This window comes from Leptinotarsa decemlineata, unplaced genomic scaffold (genome assembly GCF_025532065.1).
Source record: "Leptinotarsa decemlineata unplaced genomic scaffold, Ldec_3_MD MMD2_tig00002159_RagTag_RagTag, whole genome shotgun sequence".
Classification (NCBI taxonomy): Eukaryota; Metazoa; Arthropoda; class Insecta; order Coleoptera; family Chrysomelidae; genus Leptinotarsa; species Leptinotarsa decemlineata.
The window spans coordinates 6,210,574-6,223,168 of NW_027412574.1; the positions used below are offsets into that span (position 1 = coordinate 6,210,574).

A 12,595-nucleotide genomic window follows, 5' to 3' on the forward strand; every position below is an offset into this window, starting at 1 on the left:
TTTGAATAAAATCACATAATAATATCAAACCTCAATCGTATTTATAAATATTCATGATTTCTAATCAAAAATTATTTATATCAGACCTTACAAACCGTACCACTTGTTCATCAAATTTCTTCATCTGATTATATGAAGCAAAGTTCATAACTTTTGAAATTAACCTTTATCATTGTTATTAATTAGTTCATTTGAAATAATTTAATTTTAACCCATTAGTAAACCACGAGCTTTATTATAAAGCTAGACATGAATAAATATCTAGTAGGTGGTAGAAAAACTGGCCTCATTTCCATAATCATTGATAATAAATCAGATTTCCTGTAGGAACTATTTGAACAGAATACATTTTCACCTGAAATTATTTGTTTTATAAATTCATAATATCCTTCCGATTATAAACTAAACCAACCGCCACTATTCAAATGTAAACAAACTCTTCATAACCTCTCATTACCGCCACCCCCTCGCCCATAAGTTGTACAGAAAAGGATAGTACGATACCCGTTTCAAAACACATGTATATTATTGGTATAGGCTTATATACAAAGGTATAGCTTTGTATAGTCTATATACAAAGGTATATGCATGGCAACTCTGTCTTATTATTACTCCGAGGCCTTGAATACTAAATATAGGCTACACACCTTGCACTTATCAAAATATGATAAGAGGGTCACCATAGGGACACGGCCGTCATAGGCCACGTTCCCCTACTTTGAGTGATTCATTGAGTGATTGATTATAACTTATAATATACAAAATTCAAAGCCACATTTCTGAACTTTGGCGATAACTTGTGATGGCACTGTTTGGAACCTTTGGTGTAGTAATGAATAAAACTGAAGTTTAATCCCAACAGCAAACCATTATTTTTAAACATCGAGACGTGTTTCAATCACCAAGTGATCATCTGCAAGAGAAATTATAAACTTACTCTTGAAGATGATCACTTAGTATTTGAAACACGTGTCGAGGTGTTAAAAATAACGGTTTAGTGTTGAGATAAATCTCCAGTAATATTTTTTGGCAATTACATTCACGACTAACGAGACCGTTTCATGATAGTTTCAGAAAGCTGAAGAGATTATGAATGCTAAAACGGTTTTTTTCATTAGAAGCGTACCTTTCCAATTAAATTTTCAAATCGATATTCCATTCCCGCAGTAATGCAAATTCCATCTATCAAAAGAACAATTCTTTTTTGGTATTAATGATGGACGATCCCACCTCTGATATGTCAGGAATGCCATATTAATTGATCATTCTATCACACGAACAATATACAATAATATTGTGAGCAAAATTCGGGCTGGTGGGCTGTGGTCGAATAGAACCTGAAAAACTGATAATTTCATCTACTACTGTGGCAGACATCAGTGGTATGTGTTTGACTGCAAGAAGGAAGATTGTATCTCGAAGTCTCAGCAACGATCGACTGGCGAGCTACGTTTCACTCGTATTTATAATTTCAGCGGGTGCGGGTGGCGGGGAGACACGGTGTTGAGGGCAAATGCTCACTCCTGATTTGTCCACACTGTTACTAGGTCGTTCTGATTGATACACGTTGTTGACAGGTATGCTACTGGTGAGATGTCCATCGGAGCTGTATTCTAGAACATTTCGAACCTTTTTGAGTACTGGATATCACGTTCTGCTTGCCAGTATAACTTCTTTTTTCTATTGGGAAGCTTTCAGATCTCAATGACCTCCCTATGAAGTCGTGCGTGGCAACGCATTGAATTAGATAGGACAGGAGTTTCTTCGTATTTTATTTCGTGGTCGGTTACTAGGCACGGTTTTGAGGGACATTTTGGAGAAATGTTCCAAAGCGGAGTCCGAATCTATTCTGATGACGAAATGGAAGTAAACACGGGGTATCCCGGCAAGCGGGCCTAGGCTTCTGGTATAGGGGCGACACCTCACTCAATAACAGAAAAAAACGTCTCGCGAGGTACCGTGGGTTTCCACCAGAAAATTTTCTTTAAAAGCGGTGTCGGAATCTTACTGGGGACTATCGTCTTGTGTATTGGGGCCGTTACGGGACAATGAAAAACAGCAGTGTTATTGTCGTTTATTTTGTTTTCGAAGGTTCGTTTTGAAAACTCAGTGGGAGATACCTAAGGTATTACTGAAAATTAACAATGACCGATGAGGATTTGTGAGTCATATTTATTTATACTAACCCCAGTAACAATAAATGATGCAATTTATTGTCACATTTATTGATTCGTATCTGGTGCACCTATCAGCTATTTCATTGCCAGTGGCCCTTATCTATTTCTGCTCGTCCATTCCTTCAATTCTTTTCGGCATTCCCAGAAAAACTTTGATGTCACTTTTGTGTTCATCAATGCTCGTAGTGCGGCTCGTTTGTTTGTGTAAAAATAATAATTTGCTCATTTCGTTAAGACTTCAGATTGATATTATTTGCGGATTACAAACTTGGATTTAGTTCAACTTGAAGGACCAGAATATTTCAGTACCTGTATATACCATTTTCAGTTTTCGGCCCATTAGTATACCTACCGTGTATTTCTGTCAAGCATTGTATTAACTTGTTGATTCCTTTAGTTTTTAGACTTATATAGAACTCTGTCCTCAGCCTTTATTTATATGTAATAATAATAATAATAATAATATTCATTTTTCAACCGAGATTTTTGTACCGAGAAAGTATTTTAGTGTTATGAATGAGTATGGTGTGGAAAACTAGTAGGTACTCTTCACTCTTTTTTTTTTAGGTGTAAAATTCCAGAACACGACATCAACAACACCTATACATTCCTAAACGACTCAACGCTAGCTAAGTACCTTCCCAGGTTAGATTCTGGAGAATTCGACAGCTGTTCGATTTACAACGCTTTCTCTAATGCATCGTATAGATGCGATTCTTTCGTCTATGACCGCACTTACTATCAGTCGTCTAGGGCTATCGAATGGGAGTTTGTATGTGACAGAAGGTAAGTGTTAGGTATATTTTAAAATTACTCTGTAGGAACTAATTTTCAACACATGAAGTATTTTGTTTTTTTATGGACCTTTTTTGGGTATTTGTTACCTTCCACAATCTATCTTTTACGTTTCGGAGGCCAAAATCTGCCTCAACCTTCAGAAATGGACAAAAAATTCTATATATTCGCAGTTATTCCATTTTTATTGTTTATTTCTTTACTTCTTCGACAGATGTCAAAGGAGTTTTGAAATATGAAATTATGTCAATGTTGTTGATTCAACAACATGATATGATCGATTCAACTTAATGTATCAAACTGAACTAGGTATAATCTAGATATGAATCTAGGTAGGTATAAATAATACCTTCACCTTCACTACTCTCGAATCTCAGGGTTATACCGGCTTGCCGCAATACAGCAGAAGTCATACCAGGAAAAATGCTTCAACGACAAGACGCGACCGGCACAACCTCTTGGGTGAACATATTGATAATACCTAATAAACAATAATAATATAATGTGCATTGATGACCATTCAACTCTTGAGACCGTTGGTGAGTTGCGCCACCATTAACCCTAAAATGATGCAGAACTGAACTGGCAACCCAGGTGCACTCGATAGGGAAGAGGGAAGGCTCAACTCTCTCCCTCCCTCCGATGCCGGCCGTGGATCTACAGAGGTAACTTCTTGGTAGACTTGGTTCTCTACCCATTCGGTCGTAGAAGTGGCAATTCTACCTCCAGTGAAGCAAGCAGGGCGCCTGTTGTTGTGGCTCCTGGAGCCACAACAACAGGCTGGAGCGGATGAAGAGATTCATGATGTACCCACAGAAGAGGGTGACGTCTGGCAAATCAACACTGTCATTCAAGCACTTTCCCGGCCAGAAAAGTTTCGAATCCAATGTGTGATGTACCTACTACAGGAGCGGCTGATGAACCTTCACGCCTACCGTACGGCAAGGAGTGTTACTAACCACCAAGCAACATTGCCTTGATCGGATACGAATGCTAGTGACTGCTGAAAAGCAGAAAATACCAATTTTTCAGGTCAAGTTAACATTTGACGTCCATTGGTCGAATATTTTTTCAGACTTTTTTTTACGTTTTACCCAAAGATTTTTTCATCATATTTCTAATCCTATTAAAATAATTTTACCTTCTGAAGGTTTGAGAAACAGCAAACTACGGTTAGAAAGATATATAAAAATTACAGTTAAACAATAAGTACAAAATTTAATAATAAACACTTACCCAAAGTAGTATTCAGTTATAACTATCATATAACAATTATAGTTTGTGGAACTATTATCTTTAATGTGTAAGTTATTTTGTAAGAAAGGAAAATTATATAAAACTTCCCTGTTTTTCATTAATAGCAAAACTTACATTTCAACTGAAAAACTGCAAACAATATAAACAATCCGGAGTAGGTTTCGTTTTACACATAGAAATACATTTTTGTCATGGTAAAGGTTTTTTTAATGTTCATCAGTGGCGTCCCTGTTAATTTACTTTTCATGACTTCTACTTGTGTTTTTATTAGGTCGTTTCAAAAATTTTGTCCGTGTTCATGAGTCTACTTTAAACTGTAATATCCCATTATCGAAATAAGACCCTAACAAATAGGTACTGATCACAATGTAAGATTCTTGGGAATCATTCTAGATGAGTTTCTCAACTAAAAAGTCCACTGTCAACAATTAATTTCAAAACTTATCTTTATCAACTTACGAACAGTTTTAACAAAGAGTCAATTGCTCAGTATAAATTATGCATAAGTAGTATCTAGACTCAGGTACGGTGTCTGTTTCTGGGATGGATCTTCCACATTTGGAAATGTTTTAGAGCACAAAAAGGAATTCTGAGGTGCATACCAAATTGTTCAAACAGAGAATCATGCAAGGCACTTTTTTAAGGAGTACGTTGTTCTAACTTTAACATCAGTTTATATTCTTGAACTGTGTATGTATGTATTCAAAAATAAATCAACTTTTTCAACAAATATGAAACTTTATCAACATGATACTAGAACCAAGAATCATTTTCATTTGTCCTTAGCTAGATTCAAAGTAACGTCATGTGGACCGAAATATATTGGTCCAAAGATATATAATCACCTACCAGATCATTTAAAGTCCTTGAATAGTTTTTCTGCCTTCAAAAAATCATTAAAGAGTTATTTATTACAAAAGTGTTTTCATGCTTTGCAGGAATTCTTTGAATAACTCATATTCATATTAGTTTTAGAGTATGAGCCTGTCTTCCCCTTTTATTTTCTTTTTTAATCTGTATTTTGTATTGATACTTCTCACACAATTTTATTGTCTGACTGGAAATAAAGAATTATTATTATTATTATATTAAATTACTGCAATTTTTCCAGCATAACACAAGTCGATTATTTCCATCAGCATTAAAATTGTGTGTTCGGGATTCGGTGAAATCGACGAAGGGCGTTTTTGCCTGTTCCTGATTGGCGAAGGTTCCACCGGTGAGAAAGTTACCAAAGTGTTTGAAAAGATGGTAGTCTATTGACGAGAGGTCTGGCGCTCAAGAAGTTTGGCGCTCAATTTGTCGAATTTTTAATTGACAAGTGACGGCTGCTGCTGACGCAATTTTCGGTACATTTCGTCGACTTTCTCATAATAGGACTTTGCTGTGATATGAAAAACAAAACTTTTTAATTTTTTTTTTCTCAGGTGGATGGGAGCTGTGGCCCAATCTGCATATATGTTCGGAGTTTTCACAGGTGCTGTCGTTCTAGGCAACCTAGCTGACAAAATTGGAAGAAAACCCGTATTTTGTTGGTCAGCAGTGGTACAATTGATCCTCGGTATAGGTGTTGCATTCACCCCGGAGTATATTTCATTTCTAGTAATAAGGTTTATCTACGGTATAGTCGGATCAGCAGGATGTTATATTCCAGGTGAGCATTTATTTAGAATTTCTAATGACGGAAACATTTGAAAAGCAGCAGTAAAATAATTTTAAAATATAGAAAATAATAGAAATGGTTAACTAAAAATGAAATGAACTTATTGGAATTTTTCCCTAGAAAGACAAACAGTTTTGTGTTGATATTTTTTATATAAACTGTTTGGAATAGCTGAAATATCATCGGCATTGCTGCCAAACTTTTATTTTCTAAGTAAATACGTATCATGAACTTCATTTCAAAAGAATTACCCTATATTTCTTTGAATGTAGGGAGGAGATGAAAATGATCATAATTTCCTTGCCTCATGTTTTGATTATGGTTTGCAGTTGTTTTTAATGAGTTTCATGAAGAATAGAAGTTCATAACTCATAATTACACCTTCTGATTACAAATATGTCGTTTTTAGTCTTGCTCTGTCATTCTCGAAAATAAATGTCTGTAGTGAATTCACTACAAAAAAGAGAGTGATAGCGAAACATGTGATATACTTTTTGAAAATAAAGTTTGTGATGATCAAATCGTAAAGTGTAGTTTATTAGAGATTATAACGCCGAATATAAAGTTATTGTCACTTCAAATAGGATTTTCTAATAAAACAATTTTCGGAAGTATGTATTTTTCATTCTTGATGACCTGAATTGACTTTTCCATTTTGTTTCAACCACTGATAACTCTAGAATATTTTTAGGTTTTGTTCTAACGATGGAGCTCGTAGGACCAAACAAGAGGTCGATGTGTGGAGTAGCATTCCAAGGAGCCTTTGCAGTCGGAATCATGTTAGTCGCAGGATGGGGAGCTCTTATAAAAGACCGCCAGCTCCTTCAAATTATCTATGGATGCCATGCTTTACTTCTAGTAGGACATTTTTGGCTCATGGATGAATCCCCCAGGTAGGTGGTACTTTTCAAAGCATTTGTGTTTTATGTTTTGGAAACATTCTATTTTGTATTCAAAAATTGTACCCTGCTTTTTGTTCATTTGAATATACAGGGCTATTCAAATTCGTTTCTGTACATGGGGATCTCGTAAACGATAAGAGATAGAGTGTTCGTTAAATTGTGGCAAAGTTGCGTATTTTAGAGACCTATTCAATGATGTAATAAAATCCAATGAAGCTCTTTTGGTTCTGGAGATATACAGGAAAAACAAAAAAATCCCAAATTATTTTTTTGCCTATATCTTCTTTATTCGCAGCCATATTGAAAATCTGTCCACATTTTGCTATTGACACTTGATGTGGACTATCAGAATATGTCCATGAATCTTTTATACAGTTGTCATCTGACTTGGGCCACTCCCATCTTTGAATTTTTAAATACAGACCTGTATTTTTGTTGTAGTTTTTGTATCGTCGACGTTCACTTCATACTGAGAAATAAATTGAATTTTATATTTCAGGATGTTTCGGTAATATTTGATTATAATTGTGTGAATTATTCCCTTTTAAATTACGGCCCTGGATATTGGTTGTCACAATAGCAACTTTCACGTCTCCCTATGTACCCTAGAGTTTTTCGAGATTTTTTTTCATTTTTAGGAACCTAATCATATTTTTCCATTGCTCTGAGCGTTTTCTACAATAAACTTCGAATAAGAAACCCTTTTATGATTATCTAAAAATATCTACATGAAAAATATATTATGTATTTTAATAAGCAGAAAAAGAAATGATAGCAATAATAACATCCGAAACGAACACTATAATTGTAATGAAAATTGAAATGAACTAATTTATATACACAAAAAAATTAATGGCGCAATGAATGTTCGAATTGCAGTCCTTCCATTTCGAGACATTTTTGAACTCGGTTTTTCATATTATTTATTGCCCTTAATACACTTATTTGCTGCATTGTTGCGAAATCATTCAAAATCCTCAATCTTGAGTCATCCACATTTTCTATCTCTCTGCCAGCGTAAACCCTATTTTTCAATGTCCCCCATAGAAAATAGTCCAAAATAGTAAGATCTGGTGATCTTCCAGGCCAACTTATTGGCCCATTATTTGTCTCGAAATGGAAGGACTCCAGTTTGAACATTCATTGCGCCATTAATTTTTTTGTGTATATAAATTACTTCATTTTAATTTTCATTACAATTATAGTATTCGTTTCGGATGATATTATTGCTATCATTTCTTTTTCTGCCCATCAAAACACATATAATATATTTATGTTGTAGATATATTTCAGATAATCATAAAAGGTTTTCTTATTCGAAGTTAATTGTAGAAAACTCTAGGAGGAATGGAAATATGAAAAAATATGAATAGGTACCTAAAAATGAAAAACAAACTCTCTAAAAACTGTACGGTACATAGGGAGACGTGAAAGTTGCTATTGCTTTTTATTTTACTCAGTCAATCAATTTCCAGAGCCGTAATTTGAAAGGGAAAAATTCACCCAATTTTCATCAAATATTACCGAAACATCTCAAAAAATAAAATAAAATTTTATTTCTCAGTATGAAGTGAACGTCTACGATCCAAAAACCACAACAAAAAATACAGGTGCGTATTTAAAAATTGGAAGATTGGGGTGGCCCAAGTCAGATGACACCCTATATAAAAGATTTATGGACATATTCTGATAGCCCACATCAAGTGCCAATAACAAAATGTGAACAGATTTTCAATATGTCTGCGAATAAAGAAGATAAAGGCAACAAAATAATTTGGAATTTTTTGGTTTTTCCTGTATATCTCCAGAACCAAAAGAGCTATATTCGATTTCTTCACATCATTGAATAGGTCTCTAAAATACGCAACTTTGCCATGATTTAACAGACACTCTATCTCTTATCGTTTACGAGATCCCCATGTACAGAAACGAATTTGAATAGCCCTGTATATTATCGCCAAAGAGTGCTCTTGTACATAGCTTCAATGCCTCTGTATTGATCTAACTTATATAAAAATTAAATTATGGCCTGAGCAATTCATTCAGGCTATTCGTGAAATCGAATTCCGTCAGAGTATCATTCCTCGAACTAAGCTGAAGCATACAACAAACAACAGGTTTTTCGTCGCCCGATCTGCCTGTGAACGAGGTAACCAACTGCATATACGAAATTTGCCCAATTCCTCGTATAGGGAAAGAAAAAATTTCACATATAGTCAGTGGGCATACTTGAAGACTGGCTAGAAATCAAATTATCTATGAACAGGTCAGTCGGTAGCCAAGCGGTTCGGTGTGGGTGCTTTGTTCACTCACTCGAATTGACTGCCGTGCTGGTCGGTGGTTCAAGCCCTAGTCTGAACGATCGATCTTCACTTGCTACCGACAACCCGTGTTAGATATCACACGTTGAAAGGTAAGACCTCGTTAATCCTTGGCTCGCACAAGTTTCGACTTCTGAGGGTTGTCGTTCGTAGGGGTGCGACAGCTGGTTAACGGAAAAACAGATTTTAAACAGATTAAACAGAATTCGTTCAGGCCAGTCTCAACTCCCTACACAGTAGGTTAATGGACTGACACCTATCAGAAAACAACTACTCTCTCCTGGCTAATACCACGAAGGGCGTTGGATTATATCCGACAGGTAGCAGTGCAAGATTCTTCACAGAAGTTATTCCTGCATATGCTGTTGGCGATACAACTGCCGCAATAGATTTTCAATTATTGGAACACACTTGCAGACCGGTTTCGGGCTGTTTGGCCATTAGTCAGTGCAAGGTAGTGCACTGACATAAACACTGACATCGACATAAAGTCGATGAATTCCGATAATTGAAAATCGAATTCCGTCAGAGTATCATTCCTCGAACTAAGCTGAAGCATATAACAAACAACAGGTTTGTCGTCGCCCCATCTGCCTGTGAACGAGATAACCAACTGCATATCCGAAATTTGCTCAATTCCTCGTATAAGGAAAGAAAACTTTCACATATAGTCAGTGGGCATACTTGAAGACTGGCTATAAATCAAATTATCTATGAACAATTCGTTCAGGCCAGTCTCAACTCCCTACACAGTAGGTTAGGTTAGGTTATATAAAAATTGGTTGTTTGAAGCTTGGAATAGGTGTTTGGAATGTTCAGACGACCCAAAGGAAAATATCACAACAGTTTTTCAATTGGATCTGTTGGAAGTATTTGTTTTTATTAATACATATTTCAAAAAAAAGGGAAGTCGAACGATTTTGGAAATAACGAGGCCGATTGATTCTTGTTTTTGTCGGTTGTTTAGCTACTGGTATATGACAATTCAAACATTTTTGTGAGTAATGAATATGATATATTAGCTATTTCAGAATTAGCTTTAAATATAAAGTTTCTGTACGAAATTGTTTACTTCAAATCAAAAAATATCAGTAAAACCAGAAAAGGCTACGCCACTAGGTTTTTTTTTCAACATAATCACAAAATCAGCAACTGAAGACGTGTCTAAAGCTGAAGGAGTAATTAAATGAAGGGTACCTTTCTTTCAATTTCAGTAGCAGACGTGGGGGCCCTGATTTGAAATTTGGTCAAGCTATGACTGCAGCAATAACACACATTGTTGACCATGACGATGAGTTGTAATCGAGGAATAAAATTAATTGGCAACATATTTGAACCTTCAACCAAATTTGAATATTCTTATCCATTATTGGTGATAACCACTGAAGAGAATGATATTCACATCATCAACTAAGCATGATAAATGCTAAGGCAATATAATTTTGATTTACTTTTTTCTATAAAAACCATTGAAGTAGCATTTTTTATTTTGATTGTTTTTTTGCACCCGAATCAATCGCATTTCTCACATGTCTTTTCTGGACATTCTTGTGGCCAATGCAGGATTCTACATGAATTTACTACCAACTCAATCAGGGACTTTTTTAATGGCGATCTAAGAAGGCACCTGAGTTACAAAATGATTCAGCTAGTTATAATACATACTCGAAAATAAGGGTTGTCTATGGAAACAATACATCCATTTTATCAAAATCTAACCAGTTCCAAAGCATACCGATCCATCGTTCACAAAGCGGTCGTATGAACGAGTAGAACGAACCACCCACGCTAACCAACCGACTCCCCTTTTATCTCAGAATTGTATGTGTAGAAAAGGGTTCAAGAAAGTTGTATTCGAATAATATAAACTTTTTCAACAGGTGGTTGTGGAACAATGGAAGAATAAAAGAATCGCTAGGCATAATAAAGAAAGCATTAAAGATGAATGGAAATCCAATAAATGTAGATGCCGCCCAATTCGTTAGTAAAGGAATATCGGAGAGCAGAACAAGAGAAGAAAGAGCTGGATTTCTGGATCTCTTCAGAACGCCAAATCTCAGAAAGAAGACGTTGAATGTGATGCTGTGTTGGTTTGCTAACGCCATAGTGTACTACGGGCTCTCTTTGAATACAGGAAGTCTACAAGGCAATCCCTTCTTCATAATCTTCATAATGGGTCTTATCGAAATCCCTAGCTACTTCGTCACGGTGTACTTAATGGACAGGTATGTATCATTCAAATGAGTTTTTTTTGAAACTATGGAAAAATTAATTCCTTCTTGAGTGCCATCATTAGTGAGTTTTATTGTCAAATACTCGACTTGAAGTACCTACCTACACTAGAGGTTCTGGTAAACGCATGCTGGAAAACTACTTCCCTGGCTAATACCACGCTGGATATTGAATTATATCCGACAGACATGTATACAAGATACCTTACTGAGGTTAGTCTCGCAGGTGTTTCTTTTTCAGCAGAACCATGTTGAAATTATTCGAGTAGATCACCTACAGACCGTTTTTGATGTATTACCTCTCATCAGTGCAGAAAAGATCCGACCCAAACAGCAAAGTGCCTGGTACTCGAATAATTTCAACGCGACTCAACTGCATGTATGGAACCTTCGTCTAAGAGAAAGATTGTTAACTAGTAGCAGCTCCATCTCGTGAACAAAGCTCCAAGCGGTTTCATACATGCAGTTGAGCGGCGTTGAAATTAATTGAGTCCCAAGCACTTTGCTGGGACTACACCAATGAGAAATAATACTTCGAAACCGATCATTAGGTAATCTACTTGAATAATTTCAGCATGGTCCTGCTGAATGAATGAGAAACATCTGGGTTACTAACCTCTATGAGGTATCTTGCATAAATGTCTGTCGAATATAATTCAATGTCCACCGAAGTATTAGCCGGGAAAGTAGTTGTTTTCCAGCAGGCATTTAGCTGACCCAATGGTGTAGCTAGTTGGGAGAGATGAATATTTCTAAATTATATTTCGAAATATTTATTTTCTGGTACGTATGTATCTCTCCGCGATACAGTCTTCAGACACAGTTTGATCGCCAAAGTATTTCTCAGAAATACTTTGGCGATCAAACTGTTTTTGAACTATGTATAATTTTGATTTGAAAATTGTTAAATATTTTATTAACTATTTTCCCACTAAATGTGAACTATAATTGGTATGGACTCCAAAGCCTATACCACTTCTTCATTAATATTATTGATGCATCATATGTGAAAATAGAAAATTGTCAACCTATTTCAAGATATATTCTCTTAGTTTAGTTTTAGGGCGTGTCTTTACTAACCCCAGTTTAGTGAAAATCTCACAATACAGTATTTTTTGAATAAGTTAGTTATAGATTTTCATCAAGTATCGCAAATTCCATCATGTATCAAATAATAAATGGTCATTTTTTTGACAAATACTGGTACATTCCTATGTGTGTAAATATGATGGTCCATTCATACAGTGAT

The 12,595-nt window shown here is 35.6% G+C and overlaps 1 protein-coding gene across 1 annotated transcript in view; it reads left to right on the forward strand.

The window, feature by feature from the left end:
- LOC111505415 (organic cation transporter protein) overlaps positions 1-12,595 on the forward strand; it is a 62,655-nt gene that overhangs the window by 47,286 nt on the left and 2,774 nt on the right. Inside the window, exons 3-6 of the mRNA XM_074177134.1 lie at positions 2,745-2,963; positions 5,657-5,883; positions 6,584-6,785; positions 10,996-11,340. Of these exons, the coding sequence (XP_074033235.1) occupies positions 2,745-2,963; positions 5,657-5,883; positions 6,584-6,785; positions 10,996-11,340 (993 nt within the window). The remainder of the gene's footprint in view (positions 1-2,744; positions 2,964-5,656; positions 5,884-6,583; positions 6,786-10,995; positions 11,341-12,595) is intronic.